Here is a 26076-nt window from a genome sequence, read left to right on the forward strand (position 1 = left end):
AGACTGTCTTAAATCCTGAATCAGAAATCCACCCTTATTCAGGGAGGAAGTGTGAATGTTTGCTTAACTTTAAGTCTCTAGGAACACTTAAAAGCGAGGCTAAATATTTATGTGTTTGAGAGCTTTTCTGAATACTAATGTTCTTTTATCCACGTTTAAAGCTCAGTCAGGACATGACCTAAGTTTTACCTGTAGCATTTGAAAACAAAAGGACTTGACAGGCTGGACTGCAGTTATACTGCATTCCCCAGTAACGATGCGTTATCATTGCTGGGTTCTTTTTTCCCCTCAAGTTGACTTAGTGCCAGGGAGGAATGACACCTGTGTTACACAAATGCAGCACAGGGCACATTGCTTTAAGACACTTAACTTTCTTGTTGAAATCCTCCCAGTTCTTTTGTTTAGCTGTTCTGTTCATGACACTGCCAAAACATGTTTATTCACACGCGGCGAATCACCTTTGCAAACAGACAGAGATCATCATTTAAGTCTAACATTCAGCATTTCAGCTTCAGAATGGGATTTTCAAAGCTGTGAGGACAATTCATATATTCCCTTACTATTATGGTTGGTTAAGGCAGTTCTGAGATTTTATTCTAAATGTCAAATACACAGGTACGTGAAAATATCAGGAACTAGATCAGATTTCCTTCTACTTACCCTTGGGTTTTCTTTTGAAGCAGAAAACTTTGAATAGTCTGTTAGTACATGAGTTGGACACTTGGAGAAGAATTCTAGGTCGTGAAAATTGAAAATACAAGAAATAGTGCTGAAGTACTGTAGAAATCATAAGCAGGTTTTTCAAATCAATACCACAAGCTACCACTGTCAATGTTAGGATTCCAATGTACACTAACATATCGATTACGTTTTCTTATAGAAATCGGTGAATTGTGTAAATGTTGCAGTATTGCAAAAGGGTTCAGCTAGAAAGAGAAGGAAAAAAATATTTTAACTCTGCAGTAAAAATAGAAGGGATTATTTGCAAAAGAAAACAAGAGGGTACATGCTATAACAGTATTCCTTAGTTTCATGAAATTGATGACATATAGTTTATATTTTTCCACAAAACCCTTCTTTGGGTGTTTTTTTCATCAGCACTGCAGCTACTGCAGGATCCAATTCCAATTCTGTCTAAATATAAGGAAACTACACAATATGGGGAAACCTTTTTTCCATTACTGTTCAGAACCATGCGTGGAAGAGCATAGAAGGTTCAAAGGTTTCATTGTAATAGCAACCAAAACACTTGAATTAAAAAGAAGAGAAAACGAAGGACGTCCGTGAATAACCTGGACACAAAGCCCATCTGTGCTTGGTTACTGGAGAATTAAATAGAGAGGTTTTATACGTTTGCAATGCTATGATCCCAGTAACATAACCAAAACTGCTGGCAGCAATAACTCGTGGTTGTACACATCAAAATGTCTTTATTTTTGCAACCCATCAGAGAACACTGAGGCAAATATATTGGTGCTGGTTTTGAGCTCTCCCATATATCCTGTCTTTCTTTCTATGTGTTATCATCCCCTTCTTTTCCCCCACAGGTTTTTCCCACAAGCTCTAGACAAACAATAGCTTTTAACTGTGAAAAATGCCAGCTGCAAAAATCCGAAGTAAACAATTGCTGGAAAAGCTTCATCCAAATCTCTCCCTTAACAGGGCTTTCTTTATCTTCCTTTTACTTTTCACAAGGACCTACGCTTGAAAAGGCTTTTTCATTCTCAACTTCCAGCCTGGGTATCAGATGGATTGCTGCCTTTGTGTTTGCATGCTATTTAAATTGTGATTATTACCTTCTGTGTTTTCAAGGGTTGAGCAAAATCATGATCCATACAAATATCACTGCCACTCTCTCATTGTTAGTGCCACTCTCACCTACTGTCTTGCAGTATTTCTGTGAGAGTGTCAGTTTTCAGCACTCCACCTGCATGCTTTAAGCTTGAGTAATTATGGCTGGTATCCATCATAAATGTCTAATTTGTTGGTAAGTGTATCTCTTGTTGGTAAGGGAGGCTTTGATTCTGGATCATAGGCTGACTGTTGCACTTTATGAAGGGCCCAGCAAAGTAGACTTTATAGAGAAGAAAGAACGGGTGAGCAGAACGCTCCCACATGAACTTAGTCAGTGCTTGCCACTTCATTCTCTGGTCTTCAGTGGCACACCTTATGCCAGTGCTCATAAACATGGGCTTTTTTTTTTTTTTACAGTGGTTCCCTATAACCATGATGCAGTGACTTTTCCTGTCCCTTTTCCCTGTTTCCAGATTGGTCTCATTGTTTTGAAGCCTCCTGTGGGCCCTATGCTATGAACAGGATTTGGGCCAGAAAACATTTAGTTGATAGCATTATCTTTTTGAACCACTAAGAATATGTAATTATTCTTACTATTTAAAATCCTACCAAGCTTTACAGCATTTCTTCTGACTGGCTAAATAATTTCTATTAGGGAAAGGAAACCTTAAGTCTTTTCAGCTGCTTCCTCTTGAGAGATGTAAGATAACAGCAAATTTTGCTAACATGTTCCAGAGCAGCCAGCTGTTATATCCACCTGCAGCCATAATATTGATTGAAAAGAATATAGAACCTAAACATGGATAGCTTCTGTAATTATGTAGAAAGAGTTTAATACATGACTCTACTTCAAATATCATCTGGCAATGGCTGTAACATGGCATGGAATATATTAGGAAATAACTTAGCTAGTTGAGAAAGTCTCAGTGAAAGACCATGCACTGTTTCCTTATTTTATATTTCAGCTGATTCCTGAAAATATTACCCATGTATATGGAGAAAGTCAATGACAAGACTAACAGGGCTGAGACATCCTGTCAAATATCAAAAAGTTGTTCACATATTCCTGTAGCTCGCAATTTCCCAGCAATGCAACTAGAAGTGGCTCTTTTGCCAAAGACTGCATATATATGAAAAGATAGGAAACAGAAAATAAAAGTACCTTTTTTTCCAGAGCTGATTAAATAAAAATGCCTTTCTTGGCAAATATTTTAACCTTTTGCTACAAAGAATGGAAAAAATTTTGGCAGGAAGCTTTCAGCTTCAAACCTGTTTTAAATACCTGTGTAGCCTGGTTATATGCCCTGTCAGGACCCTTACTATTTTCTTCTTGATGAATCAACATAATACAATATATGTCTTGTGACAAATTTGCAATTCTGTTGGAGATTTTGGCCCAAGGGAGCAAGGAACGTGAGTCAGTTTAATTACACCACTGCTGGCTTTCTAAATGGGCATTTTTGAGTTTTTGGTTGAAAGTTTCAGACTGTTGATATTCAGATGAAAAGTAAAAACTTTAACAGAAAGTTGACTTCTGTTGGCAGGGGAGGGTGTTCAATAACAAATTTGCCATTTTTCCAAGAAAGGTTGAATGGCAAAACTTGGAATGACTGTTGCCTTCACAATGTTTAAGTCCAACAGATCATGCACAGAAGCCATATTAGCGGTCAGTCCACGGCATGACACTAAACAGGGAACAGCAATTCCTCTGTAGATCCCTTTGCTAGAAGATGGCCTTCTCTGCAGTATCCCCTGCCCTAGTCCTAAGTGAGATAACACTGATGTTGACAGTGCAATTCCAAATGGGAAACACTGCCTTACACAGGTGTTACGTCTCCCGTGGGTGTGTGCTTACGCATGTTAGTTTGGAGGCAAAGAACGAATTGCCAGAAAGGACAGATAAGCAGGGCAAATGCCTAAATTGGTAATAATTTTTGAAAGTATTTTTTGACATTAAGATACAGTTACGCCCCATTAACTGAAGAACACTAATATGGCTTATGGGTGCTGGGCTATCATGAACATCAAGAATATCTCAAATATGCAGACAAATACCATGATAAATGCTAAGCGCATTTTATAGTTAGCATAGCAGTATATCAGAGGTCTTACTGTATTAAAATTCTTTGAGTCTTATTTTAATGTTGCTCTGTGTATCATCCCAGACTTAAGCATTTCTCTCTTTTAAGTAACTAAATGAAGAGCTCTACCAAGGGAAAAAATCTTATAATTCACAATCTGTAGACCATTTTCTGCATCACTTTCCTAAGACTTCGTTACCTTGTAAGGACTTGACAATTTCCAGTTAACAAGACACAGGTGCAACTGATTAGCGAGTCTGGTGGAGCTCTGGATGGTCCCTAACATCCTCCCTCAGTAGGTGAGTATTTATTTTCCCCTCCTGAGCATCAGCAGGTTTTCAGAACTCCTTAGCTGAAGAGAAAAATGCTAAATGCTATCAATATTAAAAACTTTTCCTTTTGAAAGGACATGTGTTTCTACAAAGGGAAAAAGAAAGTATGGGTTATTTTAAAATGCTAGCAGTAATGAATGATTTAAATTTTAAAAGGTCAGAAAAATAAGATTTGTAAGTTTTCATTGGGGATTTTGCACAGAACTGGCTGTTACATTATTTGTTTTCTTCAGCATTGATAACAGTTGCAGGTGATACTTTTTTCCCTCTCCACTTTGAAGTCTCTCCAGTATAATTTATTTTTGTACAGCTTTGTATAAGGTGCTTTGTCAGGAAAGATCCCAAAGACCTTCTGACACAAATACAGAAATGCAGCACTTTTTTTGTGAGAAGGCAGCAATCCCATGTTGCCAGTTTCTCACATTCAGAAATGGTGACTCAAAATCTCACAAGTCATGGGGTTGGCTTGAGAAGTTCATTTTTCTTTTCTTTATGGTTTTTTTTTTTTTAATGGAATGCAATTCTAAAGTAGATCTGCCCTTTAAAGGGATGAAAACTTACATTTATAGAAGAAAGAGAAAGGATTTAAAAAAAAAACGAAGGAAGGAAGGAAAGGATAACCAAGATTCTTGCCAAAGGCAAGAATCCAGCTCACAAAAAGCCGCAAGTTTCAGGAATTCGCAAAATACTGTAATATCTAAAGAATCAGCGGGAGAGGAAATGAAGACATCATGCAGTGAAAGCAAAGCAAAGCCCCATGGTATCCAGGACCTTTGGATCTTTAATGCTCATTCACAGCACAAGAGCTCAGACTTAATTTCAACTGAAAGGTCTTAGTGTTACTTAGTGCCCAGTTCTCTTATTTTGGCTGGTTAAACGATGAAATTGTTCCTGCCTGACTTCAAACAATTGGTTCCCAGGTACTTTGGCAGCTCATAGTGAAGTTTGTATCATACTTGTAGCATGCAGCATTGTCCACTGAATTGATACTATTATGCTATTACTATTAAATATATTACATAATTGTTAATATTTAATATGTGTATGTTACCTCAATATTAAGAATACCTTCCTTCTGCAAACCCCATTTTCAGTTAGTTATAACTTCTCATACTCGTAACGATTTGACACAAAATTTTCTGTGCCAGGTGTCTGCCTCAGGCAGAATTCTGTGGTGTTCTTTGGTTTGTTTGTTTTTTTTTTTTTCTTTTAATGTCAGCCAAAGCAGCGCAGCTATTCCTGAGAAGTCGGCTAGGGAAAACCATGCAAAATAAACCTGGCAGTCTTTCTGAAGGGATCTAGCGTGTCCTTATCCTGGAGGAAAGCACTTAACCTTTGGCAAAGGTGTGACTTTTCTTTCGGATATCTGCTTCAGTTGGTAGGTTCAGTTGGAAAACCTGCCAAAACGTGGGTGAGCAATGGATGTCTAAGAGATCACAGTTCACCCTGTGCTCACACAGACCTGTTGGAATATGATGTCCAATATGACCATCCACGCTCAATGCCTTCAGCTCCAATCCAAAACCATCCTGATGTGTCCTTGCCCCCCAAAAACTAGCAGGTCCTTCCAGCCCCAGTCAGGAAACTGCAAACTTTTGGTAATAAGATAAAACGTGTGACACATTTCAGCCATCTTTTCCTCTTGTGTTCAAGGTTCGTCTTTATCTTGCTCATGCTAAAAACACTGAGCATCCCTTAACACCTGATTATGTTTTTAATTCCTGAAATATGTTTGCAAATGACTATTGGGAAAAGCAGATGTAATCAGTACATTTTAAGGCTAAAGGCAGGACCAAGCCTTTCCTCACTTTTCTGTCTTAATGGTTTTAGAATCATAGAAGCAGCAAGATACCTCCAAATGCATACATACTGCACATATTATGGAAAGAGGACATCTTCCTTCTTCTCTGAGTAGGCAGAACATAATACCTGCCTTGGCTAAGGTTCTCCGACATCTGTCTCACATCTGGCAGTCCATACACAGAGTCTGAGATTGCAGCAGTTGTCTTCCCTCATGCTGTGAAGCCACAATGCATCCTGATGCACCCCCCCTATAGTATGGTTTTACTTGGTGGTGTCCAAAGGGGCTTTTCCGCTCTGTGCCGCTTCCACCAACCCAGAAGAAGCAGATCAGCTTGTCAGAATAATGCAGTAGATTGAAAATGTATCATAACTGAAGTGAAATCACACAATTATCATTTCTGGTACAGCATCAGTTTGAATATCGCTTCTTTTAGTGGTATTCATACCCTCCAAAATGAATACGAGTATTTTTGTTGTAAAGGTTTCTGCCATTTTTCTCTGGATTGATTGCTCTGGAGACCAGAGCAATTTCTAGGGAATTTGTAAGTATATTTCATCTAGTTTTACTTTCTTAACTTGACACTTAAAAAAAAAAACAAACCTGCTGTTTTTTTTTCATTTTTGAGTGTCTAAATTATATTGCTCATTAAATACCACACATTGAATGTCTCTATAATTCATAAAAACATACAGAATAGTAATAGTTTTCTTAGGAAAGAGTGTTTTAATGTGCATAGTGTATATCTAGTCCTGTTGCTCTTTATAGTTTATAACTGGTGTGTTAAAGAATGTCAGTATAGACAAAAATTAGCCTAAAAATTAGATTTGTTCAGCAAATGTTTGATTGCAGTATCACAACCTTTTTCTTATAACATTCAGTTCAAAGATGTTTGCATACCTTATTGAGCAAGCTGCATATTTTTCCGGCTAAGGTGCATATACTGTAGTCATTACATTTTTGCACACTTCACTGACTGAGCTGCATGGACTACTTTAACTACCACCAGGAATACTTGACTGAGTTCAGCTGCTTATTTGAGTGCTTCGGTTTGTGTACTTTATTACTTCAGTGGTGTATGTTGATAAAGTTCTGTTCTGTGCTGTTAAATTTTTGGTTCTGCCAATCTGACTATATACCATGCTGAGAGAATTGCACGCATTGCTAACTGCTTACTCCGCAGTGAACATGAGTGCTTAAAATGTTATAATCTGCAGTGTTTTGTTAAATGAGCTGCATATTTTTGTTTTTATATACGTTGCTTACCCAGTTGTGTACATTTGCCCAACTCATTATACAAAATAAGCTTGATTGGAATAAGAACATTCTCTACCAGCTGTCTGCTCTGAGTCAGTATGTAACAAAATTAGCAACTTTCTCTTTCCAACAGTGGCATGATTGCATCCAAAGTTTAAGGCAATTGGTTTGGAGATCTTGTTTGTTTCATTCACTCCATGCAAACATCAAGATTAACAAACCAATTTGTTGCAACTTAATTTGTTTTCACAAATATGAACAGAGTTAAGTAACAGAGGCAAAACTCAGCATTCTAATATAGGAAAATGCTTCCATGTAGAGTATGGAATATATAGAGACTTAAATATCATTATCTAACTTAGAGCCATAAATTGTAAACATAAGAAGATGGAAAATAACTAGAGACATCCCAAGATGGATATTTCATCAGATAAGCAATATGCTAAATACTTAAAATTACAAATATAACATTTTGTAAATTAAGTGCACGCTTTCATCGAGAGTTACAAAAATAAGCTCATCTCATGACCATTAGGAAATCTCAAAATGCTGCAATAGACAAAATACATGAGAACTCATGTACAGGGATATGGAGTTTGCTCATTAACGTTGGTACAAAATTGAATTAACATCTTTAAGAAAGTGTTTTTCTCAACTTGCTAGTTTTTTGAGTCAGTTCCAGTAAAATCTACAGGTTATTCTTAGATTTTGTTTGACTAATTTGCAGAGTTCGCATACGTAGCAGCTTGTGCTTCCATTTACAAGATCTTCAGCACTCCTGCACCTCAGAAAAACTTTCTTAATTTTTCTTGAGTACAGAGATACGTAATTAGGGCTATGTAGTTTACCTGGATTCCTACCTGCCCCACATATAAATGTAAATGTGCCTGGCTCCTGTTGCAGTGTCCCACTGCTGATTGCTTTCACTTTAATGTTATAATTCACTGTTGTCTGAGCAGACTGCCTGGAAGGTCCAGATTTGTTTTTGCAAAATTTTACATATGAAAGCTTAATTGATCTTATTGCTTTAGTCAAAATCGTTTGATTTCAAAGAATGCCCATTTAATTCTCAGACTTCTCATGAACCATTATTTAAGAGTGTAAACATTACAATAGTTTGTTCTAAAAACAAGCGTGTGAATACCTAGGGGCAGATATAATTTTTAGGGGTCTGTCTTCACTGATACCTGTGTAAAAAAAATTTAAAGAGAGAGGTACAAATGGAATGTATTAGTATATCCTGGAACATTATATCAAAATTAATTTAGTCTTCATATTTCTTTTTTTCTGTGTACATTAGTGTTGGGTATCAAAAGAGTATGAGAAACCAGTATACCGGATTTAACATCTGAAAAGTAAGTGTACTACATGAGATGAGCTAGATCCAACCTAGACTTTCTTAACAGGCCCTGAATAAGTAATTTTGCTTAAAATTACTTACAGCAGACAGATGGTAAGGAAGAAGGTTTTGTCTCTGTTTTCTCTTTTCTTCCCCCAGCATGAAATTACTTTCAGTATCAGTACATTACCAGTAAAGATCTAGATTTTGCTCTTCCTTTGAAGTGTTAAATATCAGCTACAGTCTTCCCAAAGTTATTAGTGTAAACTAAGATCAGAGTTGGACTCTTTTCTTCTTCTCTATCATATACAAATGGATGATGGCTATGTGCAATTTCTACTGTGTAGGTATCCTGTACAGATTTTGCAGTGGAAAATTCTTCCTTTTGCCAAGGGAAGTGAAGAGAAATATTCCTTTCTTTGGGGAAAGAAAATCAGAAATATTTCTTTTTTCCTGCTGCCCTGTGAGGCCTAAGCGGGTTGAAAGAAGCAACTAAGAAGCTTTAAGAGATGAAGCAGTTGGAAGGTTTTCATGAGGACTGCTACCCTATCTCCCAGCTTTCCACCAACCTCTCTAACCCTAACTGCAGCACACTGGACTTGCTTTTCTGTTTTCAGATCTGAGTAACCTATTTCTTTGTATGGCTAGGATACATACTGAAAAATCAGCATACTAAATTCAAAACATACATTCCATGTATATCACTGCAGTGTAAAACAACTATTGGACTATTAAAATACTAGGAACAGACAGGGTGTCCATTATTGGAGATCTATGGAGAGTAACAATAATTCATCTATTCCATATATTTTCTGTGTATATTTTTATGCAGCTGGTATATGCAATATGCATATAAACTCTTTTATAATTTATACCTGACCTCTTTTCTTTGGTTTTTTTTTTCCCCAGAGAGTAATTTTCAATGTTGTCAACTTCAGTAAAACAAAAAGCCTCTACAGAGATGGGATGGCTCCAATGGTGAAATCCACAAGCAGACCGAAATGGTAAGTTATCCTTTAAAAGACTTGCTCAATGAGATAAAAGTGTTTTGCTTGGCACTTTCTTGTAGCAAAGATTTTATGGCTCAGGTGCACCTTTTGGTAAGAGGGGGAGAGAACTTCGATGCAAAAGCAATGTTGTGAGGACAGGTTCTCTTTGGAGCAGATGGACAGTATGAACTCTGGAGGCTCCTTCCAGCCTTGCTGTGATGGTGTGTTGTAGTGCCTTATTTCAAGTAACATGACTGAAGTGATGTCCATTCAAGCAAACTGAACAGTCAGGTCCTGGGCCAAATTATTTTTCAGTGACATCCTCACCATCCAACTGTTAGGACAGGCTCTGTCCCAGTTTTGGCCTGCGTCATCTAGCAGTCTTCCAAACAAAGCCTGCAAACAATATGGGAGATGGACTAGGCCTGGACTGGTTCCAAAAGGCTGTTTGGATTTCTTCTCCCTGTTTTGGGGAGGTCAGATTTTAGTGGAAGAATGTGAGCTCTGCAATGGGAGTTGACCTCATGTGAATGAGTAGTCTCTGGTCTGTTTTATCTAAGACACAAGAAGGCCAAACAACCTTGTCCTAAGCTACACAATATATACAACACAGAAAGGTATGCCCATATGAAACACATGAATACATATACAGATGGTACATTTTCTCAAAGCAAATGTAATGAAATGTCTACTGTGAATAATAATATGTAAATCTAATGAGTCCTAACGAATGCAAGACTCCCAAGAATTATGTGATTTGCCTTTAGCTAGGAGACTTGTTTGAATATGGATAGTGAGGTTAGGTGTGTACAGTAATGTATTCTTGTAAGCCTTTACAGCTGCTCCTTTTTATTGGTTAATTAATAATACATTTGATCAATTTGCACATTATCTGAGCCTTATAAATATACCTTTCTTAAATACTTCAACTGTCACAAAATTTCCACCCACAAGATGTTAATTTCTGGTGGTCATAAGATCATTGTTATTGTATGGTTTCCTCTTCATATGACCAACAGAATGGCTCGTTGGTTTTTTATCTAGAAGGTAAGGTCATCTGGACAGAAGAGCTGTTTCACAATACAGTTAGTGGATGGAGTCAATTCCAGCTCAATAGGAGCATGTAATAGCATTGAAAATTAATTAAAAAAATCCATTGTGTTTAGTGTTTTTGTAGCAAAAGTCATGTTAATTGTGTTTACTATTTAACTTCAGAAAAATCTTTTGGGGCATTTCAGGGCCACATTTATCAAGCATGCTTTAATCATCTTTCAAAACCTTTTCCTTCTCTCACTGGGGTCTGGTATTTGCAGCTAAGTATATTGTGTGTTAAGTTTATCTATAAATCAGATATTGCTTTCATACAAATTTTATGCCTTGCTTTGGTTTCAAATTAAAGTGTAAATCTTACAAAACAATGCAAAATGGACTTTTTCTAGAACATGTAGGCTCCTTCACTATTTTTAAAACAGATTTCTCTTCCATTTCCCCGGAGATCTATTTATTTTTGTGTTTTATATTTTTAGGGGATGTATTTTGCTCCCATGAAAGTGAGGAATGAATAACATTGCCTGGAGCCAGGCACAGTGTAGGCAGCAGGTGCTGAGCAGCTTCCTTGTACAGGGGTACTACCATACTTTAATCCTGTTTCAGAAATTCTAGCTGTAATTTTTTTCTTTAAAAAATCATTATTCTATTGAGGTATTTTTATTTTTTTCTAATAGTCCGTGTATGAAAACATCTTGCTATACTTTGAAGGTGCATATTAATTCATACTCTTATCAGGGACTTTAGTGATATTGGGGTCTATTCAGTATAATTTTCTGTCTTGATGTTAATAGGAGTTATGCATGTATTTTCCAAGTGGGAAAACACATACATTATTTTTGGATATATGCTTTCTATTAGAGCTGTCTTCCATTTGGATTATGCCTTTTACAATTACCTCTGTATCTGTTTCCATGGCATTCTAGTGAAACCTGTAAACAAAATTTTCTCTTCCTCTGTTTGCTGAAATAGGATTTACTAGTACTTGCACTTGCTAATGCAGCATACAGGTAGTTGTGGTCCTTGAACATGAACAGGGCAATATCCAGCTGCATCGATTTGATCCCATTAGATGCCTTGTATGTATTAGTCTGGTAAGCAATACTGAATCATTCAATGCTGCAAAAGTGCTGAGGTTTACACGAGGGTACTCAGGATTCAGAATTGTGGAAGGAGACTATTGGAATTCTCCACCTTATATTAAGATTTAAGTCAGAATAGCAGGTTAGTGGATATAATGTAATTAAATTAGAAAATGATATAGTAATTACAAAAAGTTGAAGAAACACAGAAGGTTTTAAAATCAGGTTAAAAGGAAGACGATTACCAGAAACCAAGGTCTGCAAATATTCTGTAGCAGAGCTCAGTCCTTCATCTCTGAACTCTTCTGTACTAAATATTTGAGGACTCATTTTTGTGCGTGCCTGCATTTGCCACAATGTGCCTGTGCCTTCAATATGTGATCTGTACCGAAATTCCCCCAACTTCCTCTGGCCATGCTGATAGAAGCAATGCTGTGTCACACATAACTATTCCACTCCCTTTTTTATACAATCAGGTTTGAGTTTTAGGATGATGAAGTGTCTATTTTCCTTTTCACATTTGAGAGATGTAGGTACATTACTCCTCTCAATAACAGATATTCAAGCCCAAGTTATGCCCTTTTGATTTAAATGAGAAAGCTCCCACTGTATTCAGGATAGAATTTGACCATATTGCTCGCAAAATCCTGCATATCAAAAGTAGATTGCCCTCCAGAGACTGTGAATTTTAATGTTTGTTTTGAATGTGGTTACGTGAACATGGCTCTGAGCTTTGCAACATTTTGTGAGTTTGATTCTTGAATCTGGAACAAATCACTGCCAAGTGCTCTCGAAGTAGAGAGTGTGTCAAACACAGATCAACATTTTTGACCTGTATTCTCTTGCCCTGTGGGGTAAGATCTTTAAATGCAGTCAGCATCAAGGTTCAGCTCAGTGTTATTGATGTAAATGGAGTATATCACTGTCATCAAAGCACTCTGTGTGGACACAGATGTTCTGGTGTTGACATATTCTTCTCTTTTGAAGTAAGGCCAAACATTTCCAATTATGAGCTACTTAAAAAGAGGAAGCAGTACGCTGAAGGATAAGGAGAAAACAGATTTCATGCTAACGGAAAAAAGATTATTTTTTAAAAAGAAAAAAAACAGAAAAATAAATTCTGATTAAAATGATATATATTTTCCCCATACACGGTAACGGATTTACTGAATATTCTTTCCCAGAGGGATAGAGCAAAATAAAAAAGAACTAAGTAGGTTAATTCTGAGTCCCTATACCCATTTTTTCTGCGTTTTTTGTGTATGCGCTATGTTGACACTAAATAGTATGGGGTTGTGTCTGTTGCATCAGTCAAATTTCACTGCAATGAATCACAGCTCATACGTAGAAATGCAGCATTGTGTCACACCATGTTACATCAGTTGCACTTCATAGCAAATTGGACAAGATGGAACTCAAGATTTTATTTCAAGCCAGTGGAATATGCTGCATCTGATTACTTAGCATTTTTGCTTAAAATTAGCTGCTTCTTCAGAAGTATTACACCAAGATGTTAGAGATTTTGTGTTTTTTCTCAATAATGACTACTACAAATATAAAACACTCAATTACTAGAATAGAAACCTGTTCTCTTTTGACTGGGTCTGTTTTCTTTGTTTCATTTGTGGAAGTGAAGAATTTGAGGGGGGATGGATTTGAGGAAAATTAAATTTTTGCTATGCTGATGCAGTTTCTACTGTAATCTTTTTCTTTGCTGCTTCATTTAAGTGCAACCTAATTTTGTTGCAGTTTCTTAGTCATGATTTTGCACTAAAAGCTCTGTCCTTGGAAGGTATTCATAAAGCCTTCCACGTGGGCATAGCAGTGGAAGACCATTTATGTACATATACCGTCTTATTATATTGGTTCCATGAAGTTTTACGAGTTTCTCAAAGTGAAATAGAAGAGTGAGTTGTTCGAGAGGCAGCAGATTTTCCAAATGATGAAGTGAGCAAATATTCCCTTTGGGCAGAGAACAGCTATAACTCTTGATTATTCAGTGTGAGCATTGCCTCATTGGGGACATTAGTTTTTCAAATTGTGCTAATCTTTTAAAAGTAACAACTGGCCACTCATCACCTTAGGTATTTCAGCAAGATCATGTGCAAAACTCTAATTAGTATTTATAGAACAGCAACTCCTCCCAGTAGAATAGTAGCGGTAGCTGGCAAATATCTGGTTGACACCTGTTAAGTCTTCAGACATCCATTGTATTTTATTCTGCATTTCAAATGAGCAGAGAGCAGTAGGTGAAGTCCCCATAATTAAGGGATAAAGGATAATAAATAACATAGTTCTTGAGTGGATGAACACAAGGTTAAAGGCTGTTCTGCTGTTGTGATGCCGTATTTCAGGAATTGTTTGTTTGTAAGTAATAATGCTAGCTAAAATATTATGGAGCCTTCAGCATATGAGAGAGGATCTGTGTCTAGATTTACATGTGTTTTGTTTATAATGTCAGATTTCAAACTGTTTCTTGGCAAAGCAGCTACTTTCTTCCCTGTCTTTTATCTCACTCAGCATTGATGGCTTTTAACTGGATAGCTGCCTTCCCCAGCAAGCACTTCACTACCTCTGTTGCTATAACATCTACTGTTAAATACTCACAACACATTGCTTCTGAAACATTTTTCTTTTCCAGTAAACCTGGGAGTACAGAAAAATTTCTAGGTAATTAATTCAAATTTGAATCTATATGTATCTTGGTAAATATTGTCATGATGAGGAATTTTAGTAGACATCGAGAAAAGCAATGCAAGTTTTATGAACAATACTCCCATATGTTCCATTCATCAGAAGGGGACAAGACTGAGAAAATCTGAATTTTGAGTAGCTAAAATGTGTTGATTCTTGCCAAATTTCTTTAACATTTGTGTCTACAATGCAGTGTTACAATCACTACCATGTCTACCAGGCTGCATTATACATTCAGAGACTTTCAGCAGCATTTTTAGTATGTATTTATATATCTTTAGCCATAAGATAAGCTGTTTGTGAAATGAGCTGTCATTTGTGGTGAAACAGTTTGAGAATAAAGCACTGTATATATATATAGCTTGCTAATCTGAAAGACTAGAATTGCTTACTATAAAATACATAGCGGGCCAAGTTTAGTGATAATATCACCTGAATTTAGGTAAAGAAGATGAACAAGCTGTTATCATTACCTGATTCCTTCCTTGGCCTATTTTACAACTTTGGCCACTCTCTGAAGTTTGTTCCTTTGCCAGTTTTATAATGTAATGGGTGCTTGTTCTTGCTTTCCCGAGGGATCTGGTGAGAAAGCTTTTGGAGGTTCGGAAATACTTCCCATGGCACAGGTGTGTGTTGATGCAGTCTTTGCCAGGTGCAGATCTGGCTCCTCAGAGCTGCTCCCTCCCTTGTGCTACTACAACTCTGCGTAGGATCAGCAGGCTGGGAGCTGGCCCAGGTTAAAAGTAAACTTTCAAGGAAGAGAAAGAGGATTTAGTCTTGGTCTGGTTCATCACATAGATCCAAAACAAGCTGTATGGGTCCAACTGGAGGAAAAGTGAGGGAGGTGGGAATAAGTGGCTGGAGCAGGGGCGAGGGAATGAGGGTAGCAGCTTCTAGGAAAATGCCTAGAGAATTGTCTGCGGAACCACAGCCTCCATTTCAATATCTTGTAGCATTTTATTTGGAGAAAATAGGGGAAAAGGACATTGCAGTATTGACCTTTTAAAATCCCACATTGAGTGATAAGCAGGCGTAGTTTTGTTTTGGTCTTACTGTAGCTCTTTGGAAGAAAATAAGATGTTTTTAGACAGTTTTGAGGTTGGCATGTATATGAAAGTAAAATAACTGCCTCTGAAGTCAATCCCTGGGTAAATTAATGTTTGTGTGAATCTTGTGAAGTAGCAAAAGAAACAGACCTAACCACTCTACAAACCCATAAAAAATGCATTCTCTTCCCCTTTCCCAGGCCAGCAAACATAGTAATTCCTGGGAATACAGCGTAGGTTACATATAATTCTTACCAGCAACAGCTTTTGTGGAAATAGAGGGGAGGTTATATTCTGCTGACACAAAGTATGAATCAGATCCCCAAACTAATGTGTTTATTGTGCAAACTAAATGGGATTAGTTTGTTGCAAGAAAGAAAGATACATTTTATTGACTGGATACTTTACTGGAAATTTAAGATGCATGGAATTACGTTAGGGAAAACTAATAACAAGGAAATTAAATTAATATAGAAGAAGGCAAATGAATTTTGGGATTCAAAGAGAAAATAATGAAGAAGCTCCAAAGAACTGCTAAGCCATTATTTAAAAACCCTAGCTATTTTATATGTATGTATGTGTTTCCTCATCATTTATCTGACTGATCTCCTATAAATCAATTTATTTAGATTACAGCAGAGTCAAAAGGCCCCAGCCAGGATCAAGACTCATTGTGCTTAGTGCTGTGGAAACATATAAACAGACAAAGTCCTTTTCCACAGTTGTGAAAATTTTATGATTGATTTCAGTAAGAGCAAAGTTAGGCCAATACTGAGCACTTCTGAAAATTCCATCCTTAAAGATTTATTCCAAGCAGTAACTGTTTAAAAAATGACAAACTGCTTACATAAGAGTCTAAATATTTGATGGTTATAGTATTTACATCTAAAACACCAGAGGCTATGTGCTTTAATACCTCAATCTGTTTCCCATATACTCTGTCAACATGAGTTCCCTGCATTGATTGAGGGCACTCTGTGATCCCTAAGGTTGTATTCATGAAAGGTTACCCTTGGTACTACTTTATTCATGAAAGGTTTGAAGCACATAGGAAACAAATGGGTCTATTCCTGCTAGGTGCATTTTTGTCATCTATAAATACTTAATTACTGGGGTGCTGATGAGAAATTGAAAATCTTAAAAAAGTGCAGTTGCCTGAAAATAGTTCCCCCATCACCAGTGCAAATCACAATGAAATTTGCAGTTGGGAGGTTTTCTGGCAGTTTAAAACAACTGAATTCTAGGGTTTTCCCACTACAGCCCATGGTATTGAGTTCAATGGCTGCAAAATATGACTAGAGCTGTGCATTGCATCCCATCATAAAACAGATTATTCTCTTTTCTCAGGTGATGGGCATTTGGTGGAACTGATTGCATGAAAAGTGTTCACAGAACTGGGTCCCTAACCTTGGCAGGTTTAAAAAAAAGTATATAAAATTGAGGCTTTTTCCCCCCAAAATGATTCTGTAAGTTAGATAAATATGGGCAGCACTGAACTCAAAGCGGAGTCAAACTACCAAGAGGACATTGCAGCTTTTCATTGCAATTTTGTACTTTGAACTAATGGAGCGAAGCAGAATGAAAATCACCTCTGTTAAGAATGGCATTTATCAGCCGTAAGTACTTAGTAGCAAGAGCCCTACACAGACAAAGCCGAGTGTCACCAAGAAATGTACTTGAGAATCAGACTGTTAACACAAGACTACACAAATAAGAGCCAAAAACTGTAATCAGAAAATGCAACATCTCTTTAAGAATGTTTTAATGGTCTGAAGAGTGCTAGACAAGTTGAATTTAACAAGATGTAATAAGCTATGACATAACATAATTGAGAATGCACCAGGACGCAGCAGTCAGGTTAAATTTTGGCTTTCCTTCACTTAGCCTTGCAACTTTAACGATCTTTCAACATATGATTTTAAAAACACATAGTACTGTTTAAATTTACATATGACATAAAAGCATAGGATGTGCATTATATCAGAAATACAATTCTAAGTAAAGTTAGGGCTGAAATATCCAGCCTAATATTTTTAAATGTTTCCTTTAATCATTAACAACAACTTTTTCATTCATTTTCTGTGAAGAACCAATATTTAATGCAGAGGAAAAGGTAATGGGAACTATTCATTGTGAACTTTTATCAAAGTGAGATGGTTATCAGGCACCTGCCCTATATTTGAAGTGCCATGGTAAAAACCAAAGCAATGAGTTCAATTTCTCTTTTAACCAAACATAAATAGAAGACAAAACCACTTTGCCGTACTGTGGAAATTGAGAATTGTAGAGAAAATAAGCAGTAAATAAGTATGGCAGGTGATAATGCAGGAACAGAACATTAAAATAATAGGTGCTGTGTCTTGAAGTTTGTCTCATGGGATTTGACGGTTGTATATAAACCCAAAATTAAAAAAACCCAATTTTTAATTGTGATTAGTAGGGTTAAGTTATGAATTAAATTCTGTATGATGTCAGCAGTTTGAGAGAATTAAAATTTAATGATAACAGAATAGAGATAAGATCTTTCCTGCATTTCTAGATGCTGAGGCAGTGGCTAAAGTTTGTTTTTTCCAACTGCTTCAAGTAGGATTATTGAATTCTAGCCTGAAAGTGAAATTTCGTCTTCCTGCTTCACTATATTAAGCATCTCTGAGATTGAAAACCTAGCAAGAGCTCTCCTAGTGTGATTAGAAAGTATCCAATATTTTTTGGCAGCAAATACTAATTCCATTCTTTCTGTCTAGTACTGCTCAGGCAGCACAAGGATAACTGGCTGTCAGGCGCTCTGGGTAATGGAAGGTGAGGCTCCAGGCTCTCAGTGGAAAGCTGGCGGCTTTGCTGACAGTTCCCTGCCTCTGGAAAATAAGAGCGGTGCTGGGGAGGGGAAGGGCTGTGCTGGGTGAGGGGGCTGGGCAGCACCAGGTCGCGGCTGGAATATCGTCCCTTTGGAAACTGTGAACCGTTAGTATAGGTTTGAACAACACAACGCCCTCCTCACTGCTCTCAGATGTTCGGGTTTCTCTGTGCGTGTCCTCTCTGCCACTTAGTAGATCTGTTTGTGGAATTCAGGGCTGGTATTTATCTGCCTGGGGTCTCGGGACATTGGGCAGCCAGGCTGGAGAGTCTCTCCAGCACCTGTAAGGGAGTCCCCAGGTCTGGGACTGATCCACAGCGTGGTTATGCAGATGGGCTGCAGGTGAGCGGTGCAGCTGACGTGCAGGTGTGCATCCTCAGGGCTCTCGATTTGCTGCAGGTGTGCGGGCAGTTGAAAACAAGCTGCTTGTGGCTGCCCCTCTCCCACACGACAGGCGGGAGGCTCCAAGGCGGCAGGTAAGCTCTGTTTGTGCTGTCCGGCTCCTAAACCCCAATAGCGCACAAACCATTTAACTGATTTTACCTTTTAACAGTGAGGTGTGCGTGGCATTGTTAAAAAATAATGGCAAGAAAGTAATAAAATATGTATTTCAGTTAGACCGCTTCGTTTGAAGCGAGGTGCCCTGTGGCAGGGCCTGGCTGTGGTGGGGCTGCCCCCACGCCCAGGGGCCCCCTTCCCTCAGGCACGGCCCGCGTTCCCGCCTTGTGCTGCTCAGGCTCTGCCTTGCACAATTTTGCCACTTTATTTCCTCATTTTTTCCCTTCTGTGCTTTTGCACAGCCACCCTCCTCAATGCTTCCAAACCTGGAGAGAAAATAATGGTGACGAGAGGGCCCAGGGCTCGCCAGCGTGCCCTGTCCCTTTGCAGGTGTGTGAGCAAGTTGGGGTGTCACTTGGGTGCCATATGCCCACAAACAGTGTGGCCGAGGGAGCCGTGTCATGCGAAACACGGTAATGAAAAGAAACTATCCTATCAGCAGCTCAAGAATTTGATTTTTATTAGGGATTAGTTGTAAATTTATTAGGGAATTGCACTGGGTAGCTGGACTCGCAGCAAAATGATTTCAAATGGCAAAATTAGTAACTTCCAAAATTGGGAATTGCTGTTGAGATTGAGGAAGAAAATTGTGTTTGTGTTAGCTTTTTGTTTGAAGACTTTACCATTGTTCAGCCTTTTCCAGGTGCTGTTGTAACAAATATTGTATTCATTCTCTGAAGAATTTTACAAAATAGTTCATTGGAAATGTGTGATACCCTTCAGCAAATTTATAGGAAAGGCCAATGCAGCTCAAGATAAAAAGAGATTCAACTTAAAAGGATAGATTCACCATAGAAAGAAATTGAGGAATATCCAAGTTAAAATAATTTACCGTGCCTTTTAATATTTGATAAAATCCTCTCCTAATATTTTTCTCAGTGTAGTTAAAAGCCACCAGTACCTCATAGCTTTGAGACCAGCAGTGATATAATAATTTAGCTTTGATAAGGAAAAGAATTTTTCCTCATCTGCTACTTTACTGGATAGTTTAATGCTCTTATGGTTGTCTTTTAAATGTCATTCAGTCAATGAAGGGGAGTCATGCAGCATACGTATGTTTATGTGCAACTTTTTATTAAACATAATTCCCTGGGCTCTCCTGAGGGACTGTCACTATCCTGGGGGCGCTGGTGGAAGGGGTTGTGGTGCAAATCCTGCTCGGAAAGTGTTTGGCTCATTTGGGCTATGTGAACTTGAGGAATGACTCAGCAAGGGGAAAAGTGTGGCTGCAGGTGCAATCAGAAAGGCTTTACCTTCAGGAGCAGGTTCTGTAACTAAAAGCAAAGTAAGTCAAGGTAAGCAGGGAAGGAAACATATTCAGATTCACTGGGTGTTAATCCCTGCAGGCAAAAGTCTGATACTTGTTTTAAAAGGAGGAAAAAAGGGGAAATGCTGTTTGTTCACCTGGTAAAATGAAGAGGGAGTTGATTTAGGTGGGAGTCATGGATATGAATATAGTTTTCTACGTAAGTTTAAAAAAAAAAAAGCTTGTGCTGTATGTCACACTCCTTGAGCATATGTGGTTATGTTAACTGTTACATTTATGTCTGAAAAGCACATAGGCTTAAAAACTGGTAAATTACATGCAATCTTGGCCTTTAATCATGTCCTGAGAATGATCACCTGGAGGAAATTTCTACTGTTGTGCAGTTGCAAACTAAGTGTTTTACTCAGAGCACAGAAACAAGGGGAGAAAAAATATGAGGCATCAGTTACACAGAAGAAAACATGAGTAGCTTTTCTTTTGAAAGTATTTAACAGATGTAACTCTGCTTTCCTGCCATTATCTCTATGAATAAGCATGGATCTGGATGTTTGTACATCAGTCTGAAAGGGAACACTAAACTGCAGGTCTGCTGGTAAAGAAGCCAGGTGCAAAGGGTAGCGTGCGTGTCAATATTCAAGATGTCTTAAAACAGCATGTAGGAGTCAGAGTCGTGCTTTTCTATTTCGGTAACTGTGGGATCTACTGAGAGTTCTCCTTTCAGACTTACTCTAAAGTATTCCCCCTCCGCCCTGGTGTGAGATACCCGTACATCAGAAGCTTGGCATCTGCGGTCTGTGTGGCTATATTCTTTGACAAGAGTCTCGCAGTACAGTGAAAATGAACAGAGCATTCTGGATTTGTCACTTCTAATACTCATCAACTTGTATCTGTGTGCTCTGAAAGTACAGAAACTAATAACCTAGATGAATCATAAATGTCTGGGGTGTGTGTGCGTGCATATATATTTGTGTGGGGGCTGCTCCTTCAGTTTGTTTTCTTTTCCTTTTATTTTGGCAAAGAATTCCAAGTTTATGCTAAGAGGCTGGGCTTCAAAAACATATCTGAATAGAGGAAATGAAAGTGGATAAAAATGGAGAGAAAATAGTAGCCCGGAGTGAGATGTGTGACTCTCTGTGTCTGAGGCCTCTGGATACTAAAATTACAGAAGGAAATAAATTACATGTTGACTGCATGTTTTTCTTCCACTCTTAGAGCAATAAAAACCAGGATGTCTTCTATATAAAGTAACAGTGAACTTAACCATAACCAAGCATGGGAAACTGTATTTTAGTTCTTAAGACTCATCTTGCTGCACAACAGAGCATAGCATTTACATTCACAGTACTGCCACTGTGTGGTTTCCCCTGAAATTCTGCAGGTAAGGAAAGCCATTGCCTACCAAACCATCAAGACACTCAAAGCAGCACGTACATGTGGGAATCAGAGTGATGGCAGTGCAAATTGCATGGATGTGTTTCAAAAGACTTACTCTTCTGTTGTATTTTTGGTTTTAGTTTTGGCTTTCCTTTCTTGAAGAAGGGATTTCACGCTTGTGTAGTTTCTGCCCTCCAAATAGATGTTATCAGCACAACCTAGCATTTCAATATCTTCATATTGAAGTTGAAACTGAAGGTTTTTACTTTTTGTTTCAAAAGCTGGTACACCATTTTAGGTTCAAACCAAACTTGTTATTAGAGTTTCTATTTAAGGTTTTAGTTCTTTGAAAGTAAAGTGTGATGAAATAAAGATATATATCCACTGACAGAATCTTATGATAACATAAATAAAGGCTGTTTATAGCTTTAATTTAACATGTAATTAATAAAAGCTATTTCTCTTGAAGCCACCAGAAATGTGGATTAAGGTTTAGAAAACCTTCTGGTAAGTGAAGCTGAGATACTTTATAGCAGATGCACAAGTGGTGTATATTTTCACAGACAACATTTACAAGTATCAGTAATACATTCTATCTGACAGCATGAGCCACATGCATAAGAAGTTAATGGTCACTAATGCCTCAATAAAAGTTATTTATTGGAATATCTTTTTTAAGATTCACCTTTAAGTACAGATATTTGATATTTTGAGTTCTACTTTCAAAATGCACTTCCGTACTCCCTTCTTATGTTGGTATCCAAGCATTTTTGTTTTTCATGTTAAAAAAACCAACCAAACAACCCCAAACAACTGCAAACAAAAAAAACCCCTAGCCCCCCCACCAACAACATTATAAACAATTTAAGATGTCACAAAACCTTCTGGCACTTAGTAACAAAATACAGTTGTTGAAGTCAAGCTTAAAAAGTTTAAAAAAACCCTTTATGTCAATTTTATTAAAATATAGTATCTTGTTATTCTACTAGTGGTAAATGAGACTCAAACCTTGAGTTATTGAACAGTACTAATTTTTCATTTTTTACCTCCACTTTCTGCAAGGCTGTGCTGGATATCTTCCATCTTAGTTTCAAACTAAACAGCTGTGTTTTCCAAATGATAGTCAATTAGTCATTTTTTTTTGCAACATATAAAACTGGAAAATGGTGAAATATAAATGTCTCTTAAATTTTTATGGCATATCTAAATGTGGCTAGGTAGGCTAGCATCAGAAAATCTGGAAACTAATAACGACTGCTGCATCTTTGACATTGTTTGACTTCTACTCTCCTCCTCCTGTTTCATGTTGTATTTCCTTGAATGAGAGAGATGAACTTCAGAAAAGAGTGCCTTGAAAACAAGTGCAGTATATTACAGACATGAAAATTCAGCCGTACTCGGAAGTTGAAGTCATGTATTCAGTTGCAAAATAATAATAAGCTAATTGTGAAGTTTTTAATTGCAAAGAAGGAAACCATTTTTATTCAGCGAGGAAAACTTCTATAAGAAATAAAGGAAGGAAAAAAATGATTGCTGCTTCAAATGATGGTACCACACTTGGATTGCACAACAGGGCTGAACCTCTGAAAGTCCTCCCCAGTCAAATAGCTGAGAGCTGCCTAGGACATGTATACAGATGAAAACAATTGCCTTGGGTGGATAAAATGAAAGTCAACTGAGGTGGAAGGAGAGCTGTAAAAGTAACTAATGAAACCTTGACAAGTTTTGAAGAGTTAGGGTAATTCTGCTTGGGGTTTTGTGGGGCATAGAGTGTGAGAAGGCTGACCTTAGGAATTCAGCCAGCTCAACCTAGGTGGTTATAATGTTTCATTGTCTTCTGCTTCAAGTTCCATCCCAAGATGGAAATAAAATGCTTAACTAGTGTTTATTATTGCATTTTACAGGAGGAGACATTAAAGGCAAAGGATAATAGTGTGGGTTTTTTGTTTCCCCACCCCCAAGGTCATTGTAAGGATCAGCTTTGGAGCAAACTTGGAACTTCTTCATTGTTTGCTTCTCACTTCAGTGATCTGAAAGCAACAAAAATCTACTACCAAATTTACTGCATTATACTGTTACATTATTACTTTAAAATTTCATCAAATATATAGCCTGGCTGTAAGCAGGTCCAACTTGGGTTTCATTTTTTTCAGAGACTTATTTTTTAAACTTCTAGAGAAAGCTTGAAAGTTTCCAGGCCTTCAGAGTGCAGAAAATTGTTTGCTTTGTTTCAGAAGCATATTACTGCTCTTAGCAGGATTTAGTACACTTTTTTAGTTATGAAGGAATATTTATATTCACTTATTCTAATCTGAGAGCTAGAATTTGCCTCTCACAATATTTGTATAGAGGTTATCTACTGCTAGATTACTGAAAAAAAATCACCCTTCTATCACCTCAGAATACTTGCATGGCTTTTTTTTTGTGTGTGTGTTTTAAAGCTGTCTAAAAATACACCTAGACATTCCAGACAAAGCAACAAAAAGGCTTCCCATAAGCTCCAGAACAATTAAACTTGGCGCTCCCTTCTAAATAAACCATGTGCTGGGTCAGCAGAACCCACGAGAGACAGCCTCTTTAGTCCCACTGTTTGCATGACTTTCTGCTATAGAACTTCTGCACAGGTTTGGAAGATTGTCTCAGCTCTAACTGCCTAGAAAACCTGTACATAATGTTAGATTTAGCTTTCAGAAATTTTCCAGCTAAGTTTGAACCACTGAAATGAAGGTTTGTAATACAAAGGTTGTCATACCCTTTGTTGAAATGGTGCCCCTATAATGTGGCATATTAAATATTTAACATAGTTTGCAGCAGATAAAAAGCAATTTTGTTTAATTTTTCCTAAATATTAATGCTATCATGCACCTTAATCCTTTCATTATAATAAAAATTTGTTCAAGCTCATTTTTATTAAACATTTTCTAATTTATAAGGATATAGATGTTTTGCTTCTGATCCTAATAAGTAATAAGGCCAAAATGCCATTGTAAAGAAAAAGGGTGAGAGCTGGGAGGGAGTCTTCACTGGTATATAGGGAAGAATTACAGGCTAGAAAAATAACACTTTTTTTTTTTTTTTTAACCCCAAGGACACCAATGACAATGCCTATCTCCCACGTAACCCAGCTCAAAGTTTTGGGTCAGTTGTCAAGGGATGAAATGAAATACCTGCAAAACACTCAGTGAAATGACCTGGAAAATAATTTATAAAGAGATTGCCATTTATTTCTGAGTGAGGACTGTTTCTTCCACCTGTATCTCTGAACTGCAGAAAAAAAAATTCCTGGATTGGAATTAGTTTCAAATCAACTTTTCTCTGCATCCTAGAACAAAAATGTAGTTGGCAATTATTTATAATGTTAATTAAATATGTGTTCCTCCAAACACTTACAGTTAAAGGGGTTACTGGAGGCAGTAAGCCCTTGATAAAATAGCAAATGTTTCCCATAACCCATCCATCTACATCCAAAGACAGCAGCAAGGTAGGTTACATATATGAATATTAACAATGAAAAAGAAACAACTTTAAGGCAATATTGTTTAGAATTTGAATATATTTAGGCAATATTATACTCAGTTCAAGTATATTGATGTAGCTCCACTAATTGCAGTAAAACTACAGCTGGCAACAGGGGTAGGTGTGGCCCATTTTTGTACTGGGTCTAATGTCTCTGGCTTGTTTTACAAATTCTTTGTTTACTCTTCCTTCTTTCTCTCATCTAATTCACACGCACACAAAAAAGAAATTCACACGTTTGCTTTAAAACCGTATTTTTATTGTTATGCAGCTTTTCTTTCCTCATGGAATGACTGTTTTTAATTTCTAACATCCACAGCCCTTCAGTTGCACAGAAAAAATATTGCTAATTTGCTTCTATACAAAGAACTTTATTGCACTTGTGGTAGATGCACTTTTTTAAGAACAAAATAGTTTCTTTTAAATATTAAGCTGATTAAAACAGTTTTTGCATAATTCTTAGGCCTGCTGAATCCCAAGTTAGTTGATTTTCTCAGCCAATATAACTCATGTGTGGAATAACTATATAGATGTTTCTGTTGAGAAAGCAAAGAATGAACTTGCAGTATAAAGAACCGAGTATAGTAGCTGTGGGGATTGTGAATACAATAGGTCAGTACTTGTTTTCATGTCAGTGTAAATCTGGAGAAACCTTTGGATTTAGCTGGAGTTATTTTAGATTTACATCACTGTAAGATAGCTACTTACCTCTACTTCATTATATTGTAGGATATTGTGGTCTCAATCCAGTGAAGCGCTTGCTTAATCTTGAAAATGTGAGTAGTTTACTGAAGTCGAAGTTGAGCACAAATTTAAGTGCCTTGCTGGATATAGGCTTCTCCTCTTAAATGCCAGCAATGAACAGATAGTCATCAACTGTATATCCCGCTTGCTTCAAATCCAAATAACTATATCCCAAATATCCCCTGCCTAGATGAGATCGGCACCCATGTGAAGAGCAGCTGGCTGAGGCCAGTCTAAAGGCAGATAGAGATGGGATTGTAGGTAAAGTCAAACACTTCAAGAATGGGAAAGCACTTTCATT

At 37.4% G+C, this 26076-nt stretch overlaps 1 protein-coding gene across 3 annotated transcripts in view; it reads left to right on the forward strand.

The window, feature by feature from the left end:
• LOC142084804 (BEN domain-containing protein 5) overlaps nt 1–26076 on the forward strand; it is a 971351-nt gene that overhangs the window by 234680 nt on the left and 710595 nt on the right. For all 3 annotated transcript variants that reach the window (XM_075155802.1, XM_075155804.1, XM_075155803.1), the window contains one exon: nt 9514–9608. In XM_075155802.1, the coding sequence (XP_075011903.1) occupies nt 9514–9608 (95 nt within the window). The remainder of the gene's footprint in view (nt 1–9513; nt 9609–26076) is intronic.

Source organism: Calonectris borealis, chromosome 8, assembly GCF_964195595.1.
Source record: "Calonectris borealis chromosome 8, bCalBor7.hap1.2, whole genome shotgun sequence".
Classification (NCBI taxonomy): Eukaryota; Metazoa; Chordata; class Aves; order Procellariiformes; family Procellariidae; genus Calonectris; species Calonectris borealis.